The sequence below is a fragment of the Anoplolepis gracilipes genome, chromosome 13 (assembly GCF_047496725.1).
Source record: "Anoplolepis gracilipes chromosome 13, ASM4749672v1, whole genome shotgun sequence".
NCBI classification, from domain to species: domain Eukaryota; kingdom Metazoa; phylum Arthropoda; class Insecta; order Hymenoptera; family Formicidae; genus Anoplolepis; species Anoplolepis gracilipes.
The window spans coordinates 10,324,913-10,351,130 of record NC_132982.1 but is presented as its reverse complement, the minus strand read 5'-3'; the positions used below and the strand labels follow the sequence as shown (position 1 = coordinate 10,351,130).

Genomic DNA, 26,218 nt, shown 5'->3' with positions numbered 1-26,218 from the left:
ATAAATGTTTTTATTCCTTCATTTTTGTATTATAGATTATTAATATTAAAATATATTGTTATAAAAAAAGAAAAACAATTTCTCTATATTATGGTATATATGGTCTAAAGAAATACACTGTTAAAAAATAAAAATAAAGAATATATTATAATATAATAACATACAGAAATAATTAAATAATATTGAAATATATACTTTTTGTTGATGTACATTTTATTTTATTAATTAAATTATAGAGCGATTGGAAAGACAAAAAGGGAAACTCTATCCTTTTTTTTAATTTTATTGTATATGTTTATTTTTTAAACATTCAAATAATAACCAAATAAGAGAGTATCTTTTCTCTCCTCTCTTTGTTTCTTTTTTTTTCGATTAATATTACATTACAGATTACGTGAGATCTCATCTAGTATACATAAAGATATTTTAATTTTCTTAGAGGCCGCATATACCATAACACCATTTTCAAAAAACTATTTAGAATTTAAACATTATAATAATGCATTTTCCCTTGCGTTTATTCAATACATTCTTTATAAGTACGGGAATGTTAATATTTTATTTATTTTCTCAAACAAATATCACACTTGACACATTTTATGCATTAATATATGTGTTTTCAACATTATTAGAGAGATTTAAATAAAATAAAATTAAAAAAAAAAAAATAGGACGCTAGATAAAATCAATTGCAATACTTAACATTTCTTGGATCTATAGCTGGTGCGATGGAAGAAAAAATAAATTACTTCAGTTAATACAAGAGAATCTATAATAATTGAATAATTGAACGAAAGGATATAATCGTGGTAGAGTTTACCGCGAATTGTTAAAACGGGTACTTATAAAGAATGTGAATTTTTCAATAATATTCCGCGATCAAACTTTTTTCCATTGTATTTGTATTTAAGATAACAGGGTTACACACAAAAAAAAATGGGATCATATCCAAGTTATAAACAGTTCTTTGTACACGGAGAAGAATACAAAAGAATCTTCATTTTTAAGTAACCGGAGGAAAGTTACGATCGCGTTATGTTCAACAGAAATTTAAAAATGATATTTCTAGAAAATAATAGGATTATATGAATATTACAATTACAATATATTGTACTATTTTACTTCTATAACACAGTAACACAAAAATATAATAAAATATATTAAGAACGTAAATTATTATGAAAGCAACAAATTTAGCTACAAAATAGAATAATAGGAGAGTAACAAAGTGGATGATTAGCTAATATTATCGTGAAATAAAGAAAACATACAATTGAATATTTATATATTACTAGCGCCGTTGTTGGTTTCGTCAATTGTCTTTCACATTTTGGAGCACATAATATAATCTTACATTTATACGTATTTTATTATTATAAAATCTATTGTACGTAAAAGTAAAATTTTTTATTGGATCGATTTATTGCTAATAGTAGCTCGATAGTTTTTATTATTACTTAATTAATTTCATTATATCGATAATGAAGGCGTAAAATATCGAATAACAAGGAAGCCTGGCACTTGTTATTGATATTTTATAAATAATGCAAGAAAAAAAAAATTACCTTTTAAATTAACTTCAAAATTGTTGAAAGTTTATGTGTATAATTCTTCTCTCTCTCTCTCTCTCTCTCTAATTTGAAGAATTTAATTTTTTTTCTTTTACTGCACAAAAGAAACCAACAATAGGGCAAGTTAAATTAAATACTATATTTTTGACAAGTTACAATAATACCGATACACATATTTATATTTATACGCTCTGTCTTGTGCGAATGATTCTTCTTCTATGTTGGAATTCATAAAATCAGATCACCATTAATAATAATTACGTTAATTTGCATTAATTGAATTTATTTACTTTATTTGGATAATTTGCACTAAAAGTAGAGAAATTCGTAATATCGAGGAAGAATTATCAGCACGATCCAGGCAAAAACCATACACATAATCACTAGAATATTGTATAATAATTAATGGCGTAAAAATTGTAATATCTAAAGAAAAAAAAAAAATTCCTGAACATTTATATCACAATTTATAACTAAAGGTACTTGCTATAAATCTGTGTTGTCTTTAATTACACTCATAACTTTGATATTAAATGATTACTGCATTTGTTATATTTTGATAGAATAATATGTCTGATTTTAATATTAGCTATTACAAAAACTTTCATTCATTTATAACGAGATTTGTGTTCTTGTTTGCAAAGATACTTGCTCAATGTCCGCAAAGATTTCGGTCATTCTTTATCGTTGTACAAGAATGAACAAAAATGAAAAAGAATATAATCTACTACTGTGACTCTCGTTATTTCTTTGTAATTATTATGCGCGATTTATAAATTTATAAATTTAAGATATTTTATGCTATTTTATCCTTTTGTGATTATTTCTAAATTGTGCGTAGATTAGTTTTTCATAATTATTTCATTTATGAAATGTCACAATCATATCATAATATTACAATATTCTTAATATTCTGTAATTTATCAGGTTGCAGTAATGATTGATGCAAACTTGTGTGATTCAAGTACCTTTGTGAAAAATATGAGGTAAAACAAATGTCTCTGCACGACTCTCCTGTGCGATTATATACTTAATGAAATCAATTAAAATTATTTGATACATCTCACTAGTCGATATATTCTTTTTGAAATTATAATATAATCTCTCCCATGAATGTATAACGATAGTTGAAAATATTCATATTCAACAGGGATATGTATTAAAATCGAAATTAATTTACAATGTTTTCATTGATATATCGTCCAATTTCGAATTCATTAACAATGGATTTGTCTTGTTCAATTAAAAAATCTTTTCTGCATCGGTATCTCTTTCTTATAATTTTGAAATATAAAGTAATACTTGCACCTAATAATTATATATTCGCACTTTTCATTTACTTTCTAGTATTTGGAGAATCAAAATATGCACTTTAGAATTGGAATGTTAATGTCTATGTAAAAACGTCTAAATCATAATGATCCGAGAACAGATCCCTTATTGCAGTCATTTGTGCATCCTCATATTTGATCATTAATATTTCTTATAAAATCGTAAAATAAAAATACGATTGAGTCGCAAATTTGTAAATATTCGTTTCAAAAGAAAAGCAAACGCGTAATATGGTTATTTTCATATCAAATATTTTGTGATTTTTACATATTACAACTAACAGTGGATAAGATTTTTTTATAATAAATAAAAGATCGAGAGAAACGTAACAGTGCGATTTGCATGAAGAAAAAACAATGTGCAAGCAGTGCCATTTTCAACAGACTTATGAAAGTAAATAAAGTTGCTTTCTGCGAAAAGCGAATGTGATTTGTTAATGTTTCTAATTTCTATAGCCAATTCCGCATTGTCTGGTCGTTTATGTAAAAATTTTACATTTTTCGCCTACTTTAATCAAATTCAATTTTGCATTATCGAATAGAAGAGAGAATATAATTAACCATAATAATAATAATAATTAATAATAATAATAATAATAATAATAATAATAATATACATTTTAACAAATTTTATTTTTTGCCACTTTGACATTACGAACATTCGTAAAATTTCTGCGCTTTCTGCAGTTTTTGATAATGCGGAATTATGAGGGTGTGTATGTATATGTATATGTATACACACACACACATACGTACATCTATATATATATATATACAGAGAGAGAGAGAGAGAGAGACAGAGACAGAGAAAATGTAAATGTCCCCTTTAAATATTTTACTATTTTTGCAATGTATTACAACGGTAAACACACCGTCTTCCGGTACAATATAACAATTTGATGATCGGAGGCAGCGTAAAGAAAAACGCATTTGTACATCTTACTTATAAGCTTGACATATTGCCTTTTCACAGTTTAACTTTGTACACGCGACATAAAAAGAACGGATCAATATATATATATATATATATTCGTATGTAACTTCTGGTTATTCAAAAATAACAACGTACTTATATATATATATATATATATATATATATATATATATATATATATATATATATATGTGTGTGTGTTATATAAGCGATTACGGTACTAAATATACTGTGACGTTTTGCTTGAACGAATCGTATTGATTTATATTTTACCCTTATGCTAAAAAAAGATATAGTGTCTGTATAATAATTAAGAAAAATATTGGAATTTCTATGTTTTTTGTGTGAGTTATAAACAAATTATAATACGAAACTAGAATACCTTTCGTTCATGCAATGCAGAATCGTTGCTTTCATAGAACGATAATCACGTATACCACTTTTAATGCATGATTGATAAAGATATTTCGCGTAAAGGAAACGGAAAGAGAAAAGAAATTGTATTGACACTCGAGTGATTAAAATGAGAAAAGGACTGCGCTCTTAAAGGAACTGTAGAAAGCGTTAACGACAGAATAGATATCAAGACTGCTGTAATTTATTATTGCATAAATATAATTCTAAAAGCTTATCGTGAAATTTTGTTGGCACAAGAAAAAAAAAAACATCGTTTGCCATTACTTCTAGAATTCTTTTTACTTTGGCGTGTGCAAGCGAAAATTTTCTTAATAGTTTACAGGGGTCAATAACTTTTTAGCAATTATTTTTATGTCGTGTAGTGTTTAAGATAACATTTATGACAAATAAACTGAAAATTATACGTGTATATTATCTTCCTTATATACAATTTAATATATTGAGATTTTTTTTGTGAAATCTATAAGATATACATTCGCCAAAAGCTTCTTGCAAGACATCTCCATAAAATTGCATTTAGTCGATAAGTGATTTACATGTGAGGAATGAAATTTCCACAATTACAAATCTAAAATTTTGATGGAGCAATTGTTGTTTATGGAGTGCTTGTTGTAGCATGCACGTTTGAAAATCTGAAAATCTTGTAATAGGAACCAGTAGATTAGAAAACTATTAAGTTATAATTATACACCGTGCGAAAGAAGATGAGATAAAGAGAAAGATATAGAGAAAGAAATTGTTACAAGACTATACGCAAGCAAAAAAAATTAACGACTGTCTCTATGACGATAGCGATTGCTTCTCTATGTATGTATGCACCTATATAGAGATATTCTTGATTCCCTCTCCCGATTCATACTCTGCATACTTTTGTGTATCGTGCGAATATTTTGTACGTTTTTCTTTTTTGTAAAATATTGTGTAATATTTTCAACTATCAACAACTATCATGTATCGAATATGAGAAGACATCGTAAAAAGATATATTTCATTACAATTTCAAAGATTACATGTCGCGTAAAATGGCAAAATTTTAGTCGATTAAAATAGTAGACTCAAATTTAAGATGATGATTGTTGTTAACAAAAGATACGTGTAGAGAAACATAGCGCCTTTAATTTACATTTCGAAAATGTCTTTTAATAAATTTCTACGAGATTACACACACATACACACATATATATGTACATATATATATGTAGATTAAAGGCGATTTCGACCAAATTGCTATCTAGTTTAAATTATTTCAATTGATAAAATTACCTGTAGTAAAATTTTTAACTATATAATTTGTTTCTAATCTAATTCTTCCTCATCTTTTGCGTTAATGTAAGATATTAGTACTCTATTGATATAAGATAATCGCTGATTAAATTATAAATCAAAGTTTGGTCGAAGTGGTTTTTCTAACAGGAATCTATAGGATTTTGTGAAATTAAAATCTTTTTGATTTCATAGAATAAATATCGTATTAAGTTTTTTCCCTCGATTTATTTAGTTTTTGTGCCAGATTTTTTTTTTTTTTTTTTTATCTTTGCTGCACATTGTTCAAGCTTCAGAGTCCATTCACTGTATTTTCTGAATTGAAGAAATTACGATGAATCACGGAATGCAAGAATTATCTTGTAACATCATTGTGTGTAAGAATGTCTCTCTTTCTTGTTAGCAAATTCTCATGAATATCAGTACAAATCTACAATTTAAATAAGAATTAACGAGCGAGATATATATATATTGCTCGGATGGACAAAAAGAAATTACAGTATCGCGACAACACGTATTTTTGGCAATACAGATTTAAAAGATACCGAATAGCGTGTAGTAGTTAGAGAACTAATAAAATAAATTTTGTTCGACTATTTTTTCGATGTGACTGAAAGTTTATATACTAAAAGAAATAATAATAAAATAATTACATATATATATTATGTATTCATAAAACGAACGTTCGTTATTGCTTCTTATGCTATATTATACTATATATAAGTTGTGTATTATATATAAAAATAAATATCTAGAAATCAATAAAAATGCAATCAATTTTATTTTATATGTATCATATAAGGGTTGATTTACGCTATATGTTTATATATATATATATATTTTTTTTTTTTTTTTTTTTTTTTTTATTTTTTATTTCGGAACAGAATGACTTTACGCGCCATACGCGTTTATAATGATTGTTTAATTAATCGACATTTATAAATAACATAAAAATACATTAAAATAAGAAACACGTTGATATGAAACATAAACATATTTGAAGGTTTATTTATTACGTGTCGATCGTGCGCGTTTCTACGTTACACGAATATTTTTCGACGTAATGTATATTTTACAATCACATTGCGTTTTTTGCATGCGTCTTATTGAAATATATGCGATTATAAAGATTATGTAATTATTGCGTATTGTGTTCAGTTGCAAAATATTGCGCAACAATCTTTTCTCAGTAAACTTATTGTTAGAGGACGCGTATCCATTACAGAGAGTAAAACTATATATATTGCTGAAAAAACTATAAAAAAATTTTTCTTAAAAATACTATAAATTTTATCAAAATATGTACGATTTCTTTTTATTTGTTTATTATTATTATTATTATTATTATTATTATTTTAATATACACATTAATGTATATATTATTATATATAGTAAAAATTTATTCAGAAAAAAGTTTTAATAAATGAAGATTTGTATATAAATGCATAGATATACACACGCAGCGGTTATTAAAAATGGTCCAACGCTATATATATGCATACATCTTTGCTAAACAAGATTTTAAACCTTGGTTAATTTATATGTATATGTTAGGGTTTAATCTCGATTTGGTTAATATGTACGTAGAATTCGAATACGTAAAACGTAAATTATTAGATTGTGCCGTAATTTTTTTTTAAATTATGTTTAGATAAATTGCCTATATATATATATTATCTATATAAAATATTTACACCGATTTCTTTCGATGTAAACATATAAACTATGTATACTATTAGAAATTAAGTATTGAAATGCAAAAAGAAAAAAATGATAATTACATATATCATAAAATAGAGTTTAATAATAATAATAATAATATATATAATATTTTTATTTCCTTTTTTTATTGATATGAAACTCCTGTTCGTTAAATTTAATTTTGTGTGATATCGTAAAATATTAGAATATTATATTATAAATTAACTTTTGATTAATTATGACTTAATAAATATAATGATACTATTATCCGTTATATATATTTATAAGTCATAAACATATTTTCATAGATTATTCATTGTTGACGTATAATATATATATGGAACATAGTTTATATTTTATATTGATTATGGTGGGTTCCATAAATACACATATGCGCTCATTTAATTGAGTGTGTACATACATACATACGTATGTATGTACAACATTCGTACATTATAGAAAATGCGCGCATATGTGCTTTAAGGTCATTCTACATTAATCGCATCGCAGTGTCGCAAACGTCATAAGCGCCGTGCTATCCAATCAGCGTCAAGCTAGCTTGACGCTCATTGGATCGCATGACTTGCGATGCTGCGATGCAACTAATGTAAAATGACCCTTACGGACAACTCGGCCCATGGTCCATGTTATCAAATATTTGGTCTGATATCTGATTCGAATCTTGGCCAAACAGGATTTATATCTTACATCTCGATCTAATCAAGATTCAAGTCTTTGTTAATAATAATATAAGCAAATTGTGAGCGTCTCAGGTATACTTTGAATTTATTTGATTCTACGATTAGACGCAGTTGCAATAAGGGTTTTGTAAAACCTTTTTTTTTTTTTTTTTTTTTTCCAAGAATTATTTCAAACCTTGAGAAAAATTGGTAATCTAATGATAATATACAATATATCACATTTCTTTTCATTATCTTACATCTCTATTGCATTTTTAACATTACTTTGTGGTCGTTTGAACAAATAATGTTTTTTAATACCCTATACAATATATTACAATATGTAAAATTTTGCTTTATTTTACACAAGTCTTTTGCAAGCTCTTCTAATCTTCCGAGTCTTATGACTTAAATTATGAAAAGAAGTATATAGGGGTATATTAACTCATCTATGTTGCAAGTTGAGATAATGGAAGACAAAAGTGAACCACAGAAAGTAACTTACATTAGTTGGATTACTGGCTTATAAGTTATGTTGGGGATACTTTTCAGCATTCAAACAATGATGTTCAAATTAGAAAAGGAAATGAGATTTTTTTATTTTTAATTTTAATTTGAATTGCATGTTTGTCGCTTAAATATTTAGTTTATAAATATATTTGCGATAGGTATGATGGATTGCACCGTTAAAAATTTAGAGAAGACTTTTGATGTAAAACAGAAGGCATTGGTCAACAAGCTACACAACATGCAATGGTTGAAAAACATGCCTCCTTCATCAAATCTGTATGTTTAACTCTAATTTTTTTTTTTTTTTGTCTTTATGTATAATATAGTTTTTGTATCATGTATTAATATTGTTCTGTCCCTCTTGTGTAATATCAGCTTTATTATGCAAGCATTACGCTATGGTTGTATAATGCATTAATAAAAATATCTTTTATAATTTTCAATATTGCATGTGAAGCGATATAATCTTTTTAGTTAATACAAAATATAAATTCCAAATTGTATTCTTAAATTTATAACATGCATTTGTACTATGCATACGTGCAAGGTCTTCTAGAATTATCTCATTTTCAACTGCAAATATTAAGGAGATTATGCATTTTATATAAAGTATATATAAGATTAAAAAATTCTCAAATAAGAATTTTAAATTTCAAGTGAGAAAAGAAAGTGAAATCTTGCTTTTTTTGGTTAATTCAAACTTTGAAATTTTATAACTTTATCAAAATAAAAATATAATATAGAAACTATAGCTCTGGGATAGTCTGTGCGCATTCTCTATGCATTTCGTATTAGTATTTATCTTATATAAATTTTTACTAGCTGGATATATATAAATGGATCGAAAAGGTATATTTTGTAACATTTCATTTCTGCTCATTACATTTGAAAATTACTTTTATACTAATTTTTTATTTTAGTGGAAAGGTACAAATTATTTACAAGCATATACAAGATTATGATAAGAATAATAAATTAGAAGACGAGGGTTTATTGACAGAAAACATCAAGGAATATTCGATAGAAGAATCTGATAAAAATCGTTCGATGGCTACATACAAAAGATATTTGTCAAACGATGCAATACCAGGAAGCGATGAGAATATATGGGACAAGGATGTAAATTTATTTTCAAATTCCAATAAGTTGATTAACCAGAAGGATAGAAAGAAGAAAGAAGACATGTTAATGATTACAGAAAGTCTTTTAACAACAAAACTAGACGCTCAGTTTGATATAGATAAGATGCAAAAAGATCAATCAAATATATTACAAAATAATACTGAAGATATTACACAGTAAGTGTAAAGAGAACTTTTTAACTTTTTTTTAATAATTAATGTGCTATTTTAATATATATTTTTTTCTTATGATATTTTATAAATCTTTATAATGTTTTTAGGAATGCTGCATCTTCAAATCTTTCCAATTTAGAAACAAAATCTAATAAAACAGATGATGTGACGATGGCATATAAAAATAAGAATATAAGTATAAATAAGGATGGGATATTAAATGGGGGATCAAAACAACAAACAGATTCTAAACAATCTGTGTCAAAGTATAAACGGTCTGTGCAAGAGTCTCTTAAAAAAAGTACATCTACAGTTAACTATGTTGCTTATAAAGATAAAATGGTTGAAAAAACAGTGACCACGGTATCCAAAAATTCAGATTTACTTTTAAATAAATCCAAGAAGATAAATAAAAAAATCGTTAATGGAAAACATTTTCAACGTTATCAAAAAGCAGATCGTGATTTTAATCTTCAAAAAAGTAGTACATTGGAATATAAAAACTCGACATTTACAAAGCCAGTGCATAATAAAAGTATGAGAAATATTGAATACACTTCAACCTTTTATGGGAGAAATTCATCATATAATGATCCTAAATTTGACAATCAACATATTAGTTATGCTGAGCGCAAAAGTGTTATAAAGAGCGAATATACACCTACTAATGTATTTTCAAAATCAAATGTAAGAACTGAAAAACTTGGTACAAAGAATTTGGAAAATCATGTAACTCTGCAAAATGAAATGAGTCATATGCAATCGATAACAGATGTAAAATCAAGTATAAGGAAAGAAGATACATTAGCGTATAATAATGAAAGCAATGTAAATCTTGTGAATACCAAGACATATTTAACAGAAGGTAAGAAATGTGCAAATTTAAACATTGATCATATCAGAAAACAGGAACCCATGTTAGGACAGTGTAATAAAGAGATGAAAAGCCTGGATAAGTTTAAACCTAATATAAATCAGCAAAATATAGAGACAAATAATACTATCGTTAATGAGCAAACAAATTCATTCAAACATTCGTCCAATTTACTTTCTAATAAGTGTATCGTAGAAACACCAGCGGATGCAATATATCAACATTCATTAAATTTAGAATATACACAATGTATGGATAATGTGAAAAAATTAGGAAGCAGTCAAATTATTTGTAATAACTGTTCATCCAACAATGCAGTACAGAAGAATGCAACAATAAACTCGCAGCAATCTATTCAAAATATGTGTTTCAACATACAGCAAACTATTACGCAAGAAAGAGCTCAAACAAGGCATATGCCATCATGGGAGTCAAATAGCAGCAAATTTTACAATCAACAATTTTCAATTAGTAATGCGATACGACGACCGTCGCAAACTCCGAATACTTTCAAGATGTCGTCGTATGAAAGTAACGTACAAACATCGAATAATAGCGATGTTACCTCTATGCTGAAAACTGAAACGGATTGTAGTAAAGAAAATACAAATGTATCCCATAAATACACGCCAAACGTCCAGCAAAGATCTGATACGATATTTTCGGATTTTACCCATCATTCTGTATTATCGGGTCAGACTGGTAAATGGAATTGCTCGGTACAAGATGGTTTTCGCATTGATCGATACAACACAATGCCAGTTTACAATTCTGGTAATTTCGATGATGATCTTAATAATACACATATATTAAATGGTTTATCGCGTCCAATGACTTGTGCATCATCTCCAAATGTGCAAACGCAAAATCCACAATTACAGTATCCGTTACCTGTCTTTTACAATTCTTCATGCATGAGTTATATTCGTGTAATCCCTAATACGACTGATCAAGTGAATAATTTTAACAGCATCGATCCTATGCATAATCAGATTAAATATATTCCTTGTATGCAAATGAATAATTATATTAGGGATACACGTAGTGATCCGAGTAAATACGCTGTACAACCGAGAAACACTGTTGATAATGTTTCGATGAAATCCAGCCAGCATTATAAAAAGTGTCAAGATAATTCCCGAATGGTTTATAATCTCTCTCGATGTGTGACTTCGCTTTCACACTCGGAATTCCAACAAGATATGAATTTTATGCCCGGGAGTATAAATCAATGTAATAACGCATACTTTTGGCAAAATCAGAAAAGTGATAATCAAAATACAGTAAATTATATGCAAATATCGAAATATTCGAAGAATCAAACGATACAAGATCTCGTCTGTGATGATAATGAATCGGAAATTATTCCTCCAATAATATCCCCAAAAGAATTTATAACAAACAATGCAAGTTTCTTAAAGAAGATTGATTAGTTTGCAACGTGTTAAATCACGTTTAAATCAGAATGAACGCGATATAGCTTCCATCGTTGCAAAAAAAATATAATGACACTTTTCACAGAAGTATAACTTTTTCCAAGATTTTTTGAAAAAAATATCTATCAACAGTATCGGGTCATAGTACATACACAAGCCTAAAATGTAAAAATATGAGATTTAGGTTCGTAATTTAAATATGATACAAAAAATTTAGATATAATTAAATATATATTTTTTCTTTAATTTTTAAAAAATAATATATAATCTATCTCTTACATATATATAGAATTTGATTTTTATTTGAAGAAAGTAAAAAACATTTGATAAAATTGCCACAATGTTTATTAGTCGCTATTCATTTTATACAATATTATCTTATAATATGCTGTATTTTTTTCAATTTTTAATACGTCTTCATACGTCAATTTATGTTATGGCAAAAGTCAAAGAAATGAAGTATTATAATCGGTATATTGTGATATAAAGCAAATTGAAGTAATGCTTCCTTTGCATCGAAACGATACGCTTTAAATTTCTGTAAGAAAAGGACTTGAGATGAAAATTATTTTCAAGAATGCCTACGTTTTATTCGAGTCTTCATAAGATTAAGTTTCAGTTACAAATCGCAAAATAAATACAATAATTATTATATTTCCAAACATATCAATTTTGCGATATTGTCCAACAAATATGTAGTATGTAAGATTTTGTTTGTATTGGTTTATATTTTGATTCTTATAATTTTAAGATCCAATGTTTCACACAGAGAGCTATATACTTTATACACATACACTTTGTACTTTATATTTTTTGATTTTATTTTTATTTAAACTATTGTGTTAGTGAAAATGATATAGTTAATTTTTCTCCAAAGTTTTAAAATAAATATAACACATTTTATGTGCTTGTGTGATTGTTATATGTCAAATATGTATCAATTGTTTTGTCATTGCTAATCCTTTAATAAATCTTTTCTAGCCTCTATAATTGATTTCAATGATGTAATTGAATCCTTTCTATCTTATCCAATTCACACACAACGATAGATTTATATAAAATTAACCGCCGTAGGTATCACATGTCGCATAGAGTAACCGATCTAGTTGAAAAGTTTATCCTGAATATCCATAGAGATTTAAGAGTACATAATGTATATAAGGACTTGTAAAAGTATAGATTTATTTTCTATATGGAAATACAATTAAAAGTAACAAATATTTAAAACAATTCATTTTGCTTTTTAGCCTTACTTGCGAACATTTAATGTTTAAAAATAAAAGCAAATAAGTTTATATATACAAAAATCTTACTATAAAAGTTTGTTTTATATTTCATCGGACATCAAGAGAGAGAGAGAGAGAGAGAGAGAGAGAGAGAAAACCAAAAGTTACAACTTAATAAAATAAATAAAAAAAAAAGATATGAAATATTATAGTAATATACATACAAACGCACGCAATCTTCTATGCGATCAACACATGTATTCATTTGCTGAGTTCTATTGTAAAGGAAATACTTTTGTGACATATTACAACCATGTAGAGACAAATCCTTTGGTTGTTTCAGAGATCATCTTGCTATTCGAAGCCTTGATTTCAATTACATTTGCATTTTGTGTCGCGTCTTTAAATTCTTGTAACATTGTAATTAGATCAACTTCGTTTTTTGCTGTCAAGATTTGTTTGTGCGACAACGATTGTATGCTTTTTAAAATATCAGGATTCGGCCGTAGCATTATTACGTGGCAATTGTTGTCCCTAAAGTCTTTTATTAACATGTTGATACTCTAAAAGTAACAATTGCAAAAAGTAGATTAATCGATATATATATATATATATATATATAATATTACATTCGTTATACATTTATTTTAATAAAATAATCATATTCTAAAGACAATAACGTATTTCGCATTGACAATAAATAAATAAATATAATTATTCCGATACCTGTGCAACGGTAAAGTCTATCTTGTCGATGTGCTCGCAATCCAATACGACATTCGGCAGAGTATTGAGATTTTTTGAAGATTTATGACATTTATCAGTTGATGCCTTTGTTAAATAGGATCTCAAGTGATTTACTGCTGGAAATAAAATTCCAGCAACAGGACGGATCATGACGTAATTCGTTATTGAAGTCTGTCAAAAAGAAACGTAGTTATATACTGTATATTGGGAATCTTTTCAACTAATATTTATTAAGTCCGAAAAAAATACACTTTCGACTTTTATTTCCTTACATTTCTATACTCGATATTTATTGTTGGCCGTGCATTAAGGTACATCAATATGGCGAGATCGATTATCGTACCTATCAAAATTCCCAATTCGACTCCGGCGAATAAGCTAGCGAAGAATGTGACAAATGCCGGTATTAGATCACGTTCTGCGAGGGAATAGGTACATAACATTTATCAATTTATAATTTAGCCCGTTAATGTTCATTATTAATATATAATTATTAATTATAATAATGTTCTTGTTAATCCGTCATTTATCATTAATTTGCACGAATTGTTAATTATTTGAAATATATAATATATACTCACTATTACATTTCCAGATTGGAAGAATCATATCAATTTCAATCATAAATATCACCGCACTAATTATGACAGAACTCAATGTCGCTTTCGGAATATAATAAAAATATGGAGTTAATAAACTTAGAGCAAGTATGACTAGAATACCTGCAATTGTTTATGTTTAATTTTTATTTTTAATAACTTTTCTTTCTCTCTTCCTTTTTAAAAGTTTCAAAGTTTAGAGATTAATGAAGTAAAATTCTCGCCACACAAAGTTTAACTTGCTAGGCATTTGGATATTTTTTTTTTTTTTTTTTTTTTTTGCAATTTACCTGTGTACATGCCACCTAAAGGTGTTCTAACACCAGAAGCATTATTCACTGCGCTTCTTGAAAAAGATCCTGCGACAGGCATCGAATGAAAAAACGAACCGATTACATTGCACAGTCCAAGAGTGAACATTTCTTGCGTGGCGTCTAGAGGCATACCTCGTGCTTTAAACAAAAAGATAAATTCAAAGAGATTTTCTCATGATAATTTGATGATCATCGCGTTCATATTACGTGTTGCGATAATTTTTGCTTCTTTCTCATCCAGATTAAATTTTTTAATAAATATTAATTGAAGTAATATATTGAAAATATACATATATCGTACAAAAGGCTTTTGCAATGGCGACATTTCCGATAATGGAGATGAGCGGTATAATCAAGATGCCAAATTTGAAATTCTTGGTTATATCGATAAAACTTTCAGTTTGATTTTGGCCAATTGTCCTCGAAAATGGAGGCGGTTCGATACTCGGCAGTCCAGCATCGATGTGGCCCGTAAGAATAAAGGGTGCTCCATCGTACATCTCGAAAATATAAGACGTAACCGCGGAAAGAATAACCACGAGAGCGTTTCTGGCCGTACCGATCGTCCAAAGAAATCTCTTCAAAATGACATTGCCAACTTTTCTATCTTTTAAATACTGAAAAAAAAAAAATAAACGGATTCAATCAGCGATAATCTTGTTGTTTTTATTTTTTAAATAAAAACTGTAATATATATATATATATATATATATATATATATATATATATATATATATATATATATATATATATACCTTCAAGATTAGTAGAATTAAAATACAGCAGCAGGAAAGAATCAAGTCCGGCATTTTGGTGTCAGTTATACGATTTATCAATTCCCAGCAAATTTCAATAAAATTCTCACCGTGAATATCTAAGCCCAATAAATTTTTTATTTGACTAGAAGCAATAATGACGCTCGCGGCTGATGTAAACCCGGATATTACCGGCATCGAAACAAATTCAACTAAAAAACCTAAGCGCAGAATGCCAAGAAATATTGTGATACATCCCGACAAGAAACAAAGCAAGGCTGTATACTCGGGAATTCCTCTGAAAGAATTATCAAACTTGGAATATATGTATAAAGCTGCCTACTCTTTTATAATACATCTTTTATAATAAATATTATAACCTTGACATATATGAACGATATTTTTCACATACACACACACACACGCGCGCGCGCGCGCGCGCGCGCAAGAAAGAACTTATTAAAAAATGTCTTTCGTAATTCAATTGTACTTTAGGGTAAACTAGGGTATGATGGCTATACGGAAAAGGTGGCCATAGGCTGTAATTTTTTCAATAATCGTTAGTAATAATAGTGCGCTTTTTTAATCATTATCAAAGATAATCGATATTTATATTAGTAGTTTATGTGCGTACATTATTCGAAATAACGATATTGTGAATCTTGTATATTTTTACTTTTGACTACCTGCAAAGTTTTTCATTTGTCCACTAAAAACTGTTGTAACGTCGAATAAATGACAGTTAAGCTATCGTAATCGACGTCTATAAACATATTATAAAGATATGTAAATTGTTACATGACCTATAATTTTTATTTTTGTTTTCGCTATATTTTTTATAAATATTATGATCGTCTTTTCCTTAAAAATTGGATAAGATAGCCAATGCTTATATTGTACTATTTTGATAATATAAATATTCTATTAAATATTTTTCTCTTAATTTCGATAATATTACGTAATTTAAGCTTGAGTGAAGATAATATGCCAAATATGCTTATAAAAAATAACAAAAATAAAAGTATGTTTTTTAAAAAACTTAGGCCCTCTTACCCGAGTTTACCCTATAGTTTGAATGATCTCATTCAATTAGCACGCGTTCTTTCATTTTATGTCTTGACCGGAAACTTCAAACAAAAACATTGTTACGTCAATCATGTACGTAATAACTTACACATACATACATATATACATACATAATGGCAAGCGAAATGTTTCTATTGTCTCAATAAATTAATTAATTAATTGTTTTAATGACATTACAGGCTGTCTTTCTCTATCTTTTTCCCTCCTTTTTGTCTCTATCAAGTTTATAAAGTTTGTCATAAAAAGAAGCATAAATGTACGTAATTATAAGTCATTTTTAAGAACTTGATTGAGTCACAGAATCTATCCGATTAAAAGAAAAATGAATGTTTGTGTATAAAATCGCAGAATTTTAGAATTTATCGTAATCAAAAATTCAAAAACTTAAATTCAATTAATAACTTGTATCTTTTTAATGTTATTACCTTTACGAGAAGTTTTAACGTATTCATACCTTGCGTATGCCCAAGTTAATAAAGATATAAGCGCAGTTGGACCAATATTGACTTCACGACACGTTCCAAAAACGATATAGATGAAACTTCCCACAAACGCGCTATAAAGCCCATATTGCGGCTTCAATCCCGCCAAACCTGCGTAAGCTATTGCCTATACAATCACAAATACTAGATTTTTAAAAGGCGATTAAATATTTTCAAACAATATTAAATATTTGCGTGTCACTTACTTGAGGTATCAAAGTTAATCCCACGGTGACACCCGCAACTAGATCGCCCAGTATTTCTTCCGCTTTATAGAATGGTAGCCATTTCAATAGAGGACATCTATTTTTAATTATCCTTTTGAAATTAATTTTAACCATTGTCGTTCATCGACTTATCCTATTAAATGTAATATAAATTGAAGGTAATACAAACGTATATTGGTGTAGAGTAAAGATTTCAAAATCACGCTTTATCAGACAATTGTTAGTCCCATATCCTCGGGATCAGTAAGCAATTACAGAGAGTCATCAAGCATGATTTTCATAGCACGGTAAGTATAACGGTAAGAATTGCATTTTCAAGCGTGCGTATGAAGAGAGATAATGTTTGTTTTTATGCCGCTTAAGAGCATCCTAAGCGAGCAAGCCATTTGCTTTAACTAAAATAAAAAATTATTCATAATTCCGACAATATTAATTTTTCGATCAATTTTTTCCTATATAAATAAAAATTTAATATATCACAGAGTAAATTGAGATTCACTCGTTATTACATGTTCTATAAATTTTGTAATATTGTAATAAATTATTATTATATTATTTTTTACAAAGCATCTTTCAGGCAAATTTCAATAGTTATTCTCACTGCATTTGATCTCAGATTAAGAAAGATTCAATTTATAGGAGCTTTGTATGCAAGTATCATCCGACCGCGATTATCCAATAGAAAAGCTCACGTAACACCGTGTTTGTCTTTTGCTAATTGATCAAGGAAATTATCATCGTTTCATTGTTAAATATCCCGTATATATTAATCACATATTTCTGTATCAAGTTGAGAAATTTTGCGTCTTATATCGAATGCATTTATATTTCTTTTCTAAAATTAAAATAGCTCAATAATAAACACATTCCCTAAAAGTACTAGACATGGTTTCTTTCCTATCAATTATTATAAACTTTGCGATTATTTAAAAAGATATGAAACCATATACGCGAATAGACACAAACACACGCACACGCACACGCACACGCACTTGTACGTATAGAGTATGTACAGAGAACCTATGTATCAGCAACTTGCATTTTTTTTTAGAATAAAAATGACGATAAAAAACTTGAGCGAGATGAAATATATACCGGATCTTACAACAATCTGATTACTCAATATTAATCGCACTACGTTTTAATTCATATTACCTGTGTCTACTTGTTTGCCGTGACGATCACTTATACAACTGATTCACGTATTTATGCAACTGCGCCTGCCTCTTTGCTTCTTCTTGCACGGTTACAATCCATACAGTATTCGCGGTATTAATGTATGCGTGGCTCCTTCCTCTGCGTGGCATCGTCACTGATTGTCAGATCAGCGTAGCTCAGATTATCACCAATTTGTTTGACGAGTGAGTTCTTTTCACAGTACCGTGTTTAACAAGGCTTTTGGCTGCTTTGTCAGATAGTGGGTCTCAAAGTGACTACAGTCTTTTAATACATCACGAAATTATTGTCGAGACAGTTGTCGACAATAAAATTTTAAGAATGCAAAAGAGGCGAGCTTTTTTTTTTTATAAATATACAATCTAGTAAGAAAGAAAAGAGATGGCAGGTTTGTTACTTTTAAGATATGTATTATATTATAGATATTTACATGTAATGTAAATTACCCGTGACACATGCGCGTATCATGTCATTGTTATATTGTTTCCTTTGAATATGTGTTATTTATGACCGACGTCAAATAAGAAATCGCGTGAATTTATGATAATTTAAGTTTTTTTCAATATTTTTTTCTAAAAACACACGTTGAAAAGTTAATTGCGCTCACTATTTAATAGCTACATTCTTCAAAAAACTATTAGAACTAAAGACAATGCACCATCATGTTTCATTGCTAATTATATATACATATACAGCCATGATCAAAAGTACTAGGCACCCTTAAATTTTCGATATTTCTTATTTTGTTAACAGTATATAAATACTAAAAAGATTAAAAAATTTTTAAAAACTATCGATAGCACTTTAAAGTTGCAATTTCAAGCTTTAAAATGTTTTTTTTTAATTTTTCGTCTGTCATAATTTTTCGCCGAGTATCGACAACGTGTCTGAAAAGCACAGCTTTAGTTTCAAAATTATGTATCTCGGCCAAAAAAAGATTTAGGAAATTTAAAAAAAAAGCATTTTGTAGGTAAAATGTTGTAGTTTATGGAACTTGACTTAAATTTTTCGAGAGAAATTAATTTTTTTACCTGCAGAGTATCAAAGATACAACAAAATTTTAAGAAACAAAACAATGTTCTTTTTTTTAAAGCACAGAACAAGGAAAATATAAAAATTTTTTTAAATTACTGATAGCAACTTTCATGCGTTTTATCAGTACATTATACACACACACACACATATATATATATATATATATATATATATATATCGAGAATTAATACCTACTTCTTGGTTGGTCCCGCTCGTCCAACGAAGGGAAAAGGCGTGATATAAAGTCATCGCGTAACGTTTTATCAGGTCATTTATCCGATCATTAACTCGGATCTCTGAATCTTTTCGCTACTTCCCGCTTCTTTTCATAAACAAGAAACCTGCTGAAGGTTGTCTCTCCCTCTCTCTTTCTGTCATTCGAAAATCTTCCATTAATTTAAATACCTTTTGATTGACCAATTTGTTTCTTTGCCTGACCGTGATTTTCTTAAAGCTTTGAAAACTTTCTTTCATACACTTTTTGCCTTTTATTTTCGCAAAAACATTTCATCATATATTACGTACAAATATTTTAACGCTGCTATTTATTTATTATTCTTATTATTATTTAATTTGTCGAATATTCCAAACATAAACAAGAAATGTACGTATCTACGATGACTTTGTCCAACATTTACATTGATAAGCAGAAAGAATTATAATATGTAATGCCATCATATATTATAATATTATAATATTATATTATCAATAGTTTACATCTTATTAGTATACTAGAAAAGCAAAAAAGTCTCGCGAAACAAATAATTTGTTTCTGTCTTTGAACAACGATTTATGGTTAAATAATAATGTTTCATCTAATTTGCATAATTATAAATATGCAAATACAACTATTTAATTTAGTCCTGAATGTAATGTTTAACCTGAAATGTAACGTTTGATAGCACTATGTATATAAATCTGAGATGTTATCTTCCAACATCTTTGATCTCTGATCGCGCGTTACCTTCATTTTGATTCATAAATCTATACTTCTATCTAGACTGATACTACTTTATTCGCATTGCATGCAAGAATATAAGGTATTATATCGATATACTTGCGACTTTTCAGAAAAATGATAATTTTTCAATCGAATATAACAACTTTCTCGAACATTTTTCACGAGTAAATGTTGATTCTATCTAGGATTTTTTAATACTGTTATAATATATACTGTATACGTGTATTGATTTCAGTGTCATGTCCTTGTGCGAGGCAACCAGCGTAAGAGTCAAGTTCAAGATCGAAGATCATCAGTGCGAAGGTCATCATTAGAAAGAGGAGGGGAATTCCTTCACGGTGAGTGACTCCTCTGGGCCAAGGACTTGGGCTACTACAACTGGCTTTCGCGTTTTACGCAAAGCTCTACACATGGCGGCTCGGCTCGATCCAAAGCTCGAGATCAAAATGATCTCCGTTTCGAATTTACGTGTAAAATATATATAATAATATCTGCCTATTTACTAACGATTGAATCTTTCCAAGCAAACTTACGGTGACGTCTGTACAATTCATCACTGGACTTTATTGAGTGATGTGTAGAATATTTTGTAGCACACTTTGAGTGGATCTTTAACATTCAACGTGGAATGTGTTTTTAAATTGAATCATAAATTAAAATTCCGTTAAAGTCTTAACTGTACGAGGATATATATAATAAGATAATTCTGTTGATATTCTTAAAAATTAATTATTAAAAATCTTGAGAAACTATATTATATATTGAATTATTCTAATACGTAGAAAAAAATGATTTTTCTTAAAAAAATCGCAGTTATTCTGATGGCGAGGCGCTCCATATATATCGGTTCGCCGACAAAGTGATCGAACTCAACGGTTAACTGTGTCTCGATCATAAAATCTTTGACCAACGTGACCGAAACCGCAGATTCGAGAACCATATGAATTTCCTTATTACCGCGCTCACGTGTGTATACGTAAACGTTTAGAAGAATCTGCTGATTCTGCATTCGTATATGAGGTATGCACTTTAAAGTACATTGCTGAGAAATGTGTCTAGGAATTGTATATGTATATATGCATTAATTGTACAAGTATACATTTTTTTAGAGTATACATTTAAAATTTAAATATGCTTAATTTTAAAATATGCGCGTGAGAGCGTGCACAATTATTTTCTTTCTTTTTGTTGTAAATAAATAAATTTATTGTATGCGTATTGTATGTCCTACAGATATAATTCTAACAATAAGATAGAAATATTGTAATAAAACAGTAAATAATAAAAATAATTTATCTATATATAATCATTTTTATTAATATACTATGTATTTTAATAATTTATATTTTAAATATTTTGTCAGGGTCTTCTCTCTTCAATTTTATTCTCTTATGAGATAGAGAATATAAATCTCTTTATAAAACCTTATTTCATTTGTAAAATTATCAAGTTTTTCAAGTCCATTCTAGTGTGGAAAATAAAACGTAGATAAGATTGCAACGCGCCAAATGTAATACTTTTGACGTTACTACGACGAAGGAATCCGAAAAGCAGACCGTATTACCGTATCCTCAACTAATTTGCACACAGCTGAGCGTTTGTTTATCGATGAGTCGTATACCGTTGCAAATATTTTCATCGAATCACCCCCCCGTCGTCGTGAGAAATTTACATAGCCACAATATTTGAAAAGTGTATTACAAATGCGAGTAAAAATGCAGCCGACACTTGCCTCAAGTGTCATATTCTCACTCTCGCAATATATAATATATATATATATATATATATATATATGTATTTTATATAACTATAAGCGCTTGTCCACATGTTTACATGCGTAGCGAATATTTAAAAATTTATCAGAGTTGATAAATTTCCCTTTTCAATCTATTAATGATATCCTCGCGCACGAGAACGGATCCTTCCGTAACCCGTTATATTAATTAAACGTATCCCAATAACAACATTTGGCTGTTTTATAAAAAAACACGCATTAGATATACATAAGATATTACGTCTCCGTTAACATCTTCGTACGATGGTATTCAAAGGAGAGAAAAAAAAATAGCCATGTCCACATTTAAAATATGTGTGTAAAATACGGCAAAAAATGATCGTTCACAATTAATCGATCAGTTAATCCCAATTGATGAAATGTCAATGTATCATCGCCATCGTCGTCGACCGACCTGATCGATGATCTCGGTTACGAAATCCAGTTCTTTATCCTTTGAATTAAGAGGATTAGCATATCTTTAATTAAAGAGATAAGTTAAGTTATATATATTTTTTTTCTAAGTGGAACGTTTTCGCGCTTATTTCCTAACAACCTGTTGTTGAACGCTTCATCTTTCGTAATTTATTCGAACAAATATATCAACCACATACAGAACAGAGAGATACAAATTTCCACAGGCTTTCATAAATATTCCGTAAAAAAAAAAAAAAAAAAAAAAAAAAATAACGCGGATCGTTAGGAAAAGAGAAAATTGTACGCGCGTCGGCGACATATCGATTCACTCTCGCAAGCCCAAAGTAATGATCATAAGATATAAGTGCGATTCGACAGAATTTTATAGACCGTTAATGATAGCCGGCACGAGAGACTGTGATTAGGTCTCGTCCTTGGATAACGATAGACTATTGAAATGACCGAACAGAGAATACGTAAAGAAGCGTTGAAGATGATTCCAAGGAGACGAAAGGCAAAGAGCCCGAAGAGAAGAATAATATACAAAAAAAACACACACACACACGCTTTTGTGTTGTAATTATCAATTTTATCTGCAATCATTTATTTTTTTGGAAAAGAAATACTTGCAAGGGCAAACTATTATACAAATGTGGAAGAGCAACGCGAAAGATGGGATGATTTCTTTTAAAATACAATACCCGCGGTTAACGATAGCATAGTTGAGCTTCATCAAACGGATAGTGTTACGTGACTGACAGTTATGTTCCTTCTGCGCTGGCGAAAAATATGTACTTATGCCGACATACGCAAACGCGGTATTGTTAAAATTTCAGATTGGCATAAACGATAAGGATAAGCGATTGTGTCGCCAATTCTGTCAAGCGTCGGGCTATCGGGCAAAAATGTCGAGAATGCTGAATGAATCTTTCAAGCAGGCTCGCTCGTTGTGCGCGGAATAAATGAACAGAGGTGAAGAGAACGCGTGTAACGCGTCACCTTCTGGAATTGATCAGCGATACTTTTACGGTTGATTTCGCGACCGCTAGAATCGACTACGATTGCCGTTGACCTTTTTGCGTGGGTTGATAGATTTGTTTTTTTTTTTTTTTTTTTTTTTTTCTTTCTACGAGATCCGTTATACAGAAGTACGAGACTCTGTTATCTAAATTTTCTAACGGTACCAAAGCGCGAAACTTAGGAACGCTACTTCTCTATATACAATCGCTGTCAGCCGTACGTAAAAATCTTTGCGTACGGATGGAAAAAAATTAAATTTGCATTTTGCAAAATATAAAAAGGCACGAAATAGTATAATATTCGTGCGTAACGTAAAAAATACATTTGACATTGACGAATGGCAGTTTTCAGATTAACAACGTCTCTTAGAGATTACGAAGATGCGCTCTTTCTCGCTCTTTCTCGCTCTTTCGCATCGTGACGATAAATAAGCATTTCCTTAATTTATATGACTCATATAACTACCGGTATACGGATCAACTGAAAGGGAGGCAATTTTCTCTCCTCGTTTTTTCGCGAGTTACTAATTGTAAGAAATACTTGGGCATCGCATGCATCAGGATTATAATTAGGATTAATACGCTCTCTCGCAGCTCGCGCGCGCGCGCGCGCGCGCGTAAAAATCGAGCCGAAAGATTACAACATCTAACCGAAAGTGTTGTTCAATGTTCGTTTTCAAAACGTTGAGCAAAAGCAGCGACCAGCGACAGTTGCTGACCAGCTGCAGTTTTCTCGACACCAACGTTAATTACCTTCGCGTTGGCGCGCGGCATACGTGCGAGGGAACCTGAATTACGGGGTCTCTGAACGCAAAAACTCGTGCGTCGGAGGTTGCGCGAGAGCAAGAAAAGAGGAAGAAAAGAAATGCGCAAAGGGAGGCAAAAAGGTGCAGAAAGGTGCTCTCTCTCTCTCTCTCTCTCTCTCTCTCTCTCTCTCTCTCTCTCTTCCCCTCGTGGTGCCTTTGGTTATTTATAAGTCGCTAAGGTACCCCGAGGTACCGAAGCCTTTTAACCGCGGCTCCTCTCTTCTGTGAGATTCCTTTTTTTCTCACCTGTCCCGTGATATCGATGATCGGTGTAGAAAAAGACCACGAAAGAAACGAGGCAATCTTTATGACTATAACGCTTCATCGTTACGCGTTCAATGTGCTTTTCGTCGACAAGTGTTTTTTCGTCACTTTTTCTACCCCGTTTATAATAAGAGAGAAAAATAGACCATGTACATTTTCATTCGATAAAAATCGAATATTTATCGAATATACAATCGATATGTTATACATCACTTGATATAAATATATTTTGCTTTATTTTTTGGAATAACTATCATTAAAATATTTTCAACGAATGTTCAAAATATAATCGATAGATTACGTTCACTTTTTTTTAATTTGCGAAATTTCTATTTACGCGACGATAAATAAACTTCAAGTAATTTTTTTTTAACTTAATAAAGAAATGCGGCAATTGGGCAAGTTAAATTGGGCAAGAAAAATAAAGAATTGTATTAAAAGAAAAACTGGCGTATGGAAAGCTGAATGGGTATGAATCTATTTAATGACTGTATATTATATTATATTATACATATATGTATAATATAAATACAATAATATAATATCTGTAAAACGCGCACGACTTTCTGCTATCTGCTACATGCTTGCATGTCACACAGAATAGTTCTTTTTAAAATTCATACTTTTCAAATAGATGACGCATGTCAAGTTGAACCCTTTTAACTTTTTGAATGGCGATATATTATTTAAATCACTTACTTGGTAGAATTGATTCATGATAATATATAATCGTCAAAAGCAGAGCGAACGGTATGTATATAATTAATCAGTCTATAATTTATCGACAAATTATTCGAATCAATTAATTATCAATAATTTTAAATATGCAAAAAGATTTATTCGAAGGAAAATTCAGAGAGAATTCAGATTTGCTATACAGCTATTAATTGTGTGCGTGTCAAAGTACTTTGATTTAATTTATAATTCTTAAACTGATTGTGAATAAAGATAGCTTATTCTTTCCCTTCGAATCGAATGAGTACGAAAAGATGAGGAATATTACATGAACGCGCAGCGATAAAGAGTCAGGGTTGTACAGAGTTGTTTATATTAGCCATCATTATTAAACTAAAGATAAAAGTTTTAGAGACAGGTGAATCGCTGGCCTGTCTGCATAGACGAACAATTTATGGTTCAGTATCGACTTCCGCGCTTTATTCTATGGCTCGTTAATTCAGGATCCTTTCTATAGAGTGGATAGTCCCTTTCCTCAGGAATTTGCAAGAGGACCAATATCACATACATATCCAGACAAGGAAGTTACAACCGCAAGATTTTTCTTTAGAACATTTATGGTGAGAGTACCTTGAAGTATGAT

The 26,218-nt window shown here is 29.4% G+C and overlaps 2 protein-coding genes across 6 annotated transcripts; one reads left to right on the top strand and one right to left on the bottom strand.

The window, feature by feature from the left end:
• The first annotated feature begins 7,841 nt into the window (after positions 1–7,841).
• LOC140672386 (uncharacterized) lies at positions 7,842–12,117 on the top strand. Of its 5 annotated transcripts, none has more exons than XM_072904514.1 (5): positions 7,842–7,977; positions 8,566–8,683; positions 9,230–9,256; positions 9,328–9,705; positions 9,810–12,117. In XM_072904514.1, the coding sequence occupies exons 2-5, from the start codon at positions 8,568–8,570 to the stop codon at positions 12,007–12,009; spliced, it is 2,721 nt and encodes a 906-aa protein (XP_072760615.1). In that variant the 5' UTR covers positions 7,842–7,977; positions 8,566–8,567; the 3' UTR covers positions 12,010–12,117. The 5 variants fall into 5 exon arrangements, with proteins under 5 accessions (XP_072760615.1, XP_072760612.1, XP_072760614.1 ...); XM_072904511.1 differs by having other exon boundaries at positions 7,842–7,990; XM_072904513.1 differs by having other exon boundaries at positions 7,842–7,990; positions 8,359–8,683.
• A 119-nt stretch (positions 12,118–12,236) lies between these two features.
• On the bottom strand, positions 12,237–18,742 carry LOC140672387 (sodium-independent sulfate anion transporter). The gene is made up of 11 exons (XM_072904517.1): positions 18,604–18,742; positions 17,428–17,581; positions 17,194–17,348; positions 15,654–15,951; positions 15,200–15,515; positions 14,875–15,036; positions 14,567–14,707; positions 14,258–14,403; positions 13,965–14,156; positions 13,463–13,801; positions 12,237–12,550 (listed from the first exon to the last, which is right to left on the bottom strand). The coding sequence occupies exons 2-10, from the start codon at positions 17,560–17,562 to the stop codon at positions 13,544–13,546; spliced, it is 1,803 nt and encodes a 600-aa protein (XP_072760618.1). The 5' UTR covers positions 17,563–17,581; positions 18,604–18,742; the 3' UTR covers positions 12,237–12,550; positions 13,463–13,543.
• Between the last annotated feature and the right edge of the window lie 7,476 nt (positions 18,743–26,218).

Coding starts and splice junctions, on each gene's coding strand:
- LOC140672386 (XM_072904514.1), top strand. CDS start 8,568: ATGATGGATTGCACCGTTAAAAATTTAGAGAAGACTTTTGATGTAAAA. Junction 8,684..9,229: donor ATGCCTCCTTCATCAAATCT/GTATGTTTAACT, acceptor AATTTTTACTAG/CTGGATATATATAAATGGAT. Junction 9,706..9,809: donor AATACTGAAGATATTACACA/GTAAGTGTAAAG, acceptor TAATGTTTTTAG/GAATGCTGCATCTTCAAATC.
- LOC140672387 (XM_072904517.1), bottom strand. CDS start 17,562: ATGGTTAAAATTAATTTCAAAAGGATAATTAAAAATAGATGTCCTCTA. Junction 17,349..17,427: donor GATTAACTTTGATACCTCAA/GTAAGTGACACG, acceptor GTGATTGTATAG/GCAATAGCTTACGCAGGTTT. Junction 15,037..15,199: donor CGCCATTGCAAAAGCCTTTT/GTACGATATATG, acceptor TTTTGTTTAAAG/CACGAGGTATGCCTCTAGAC.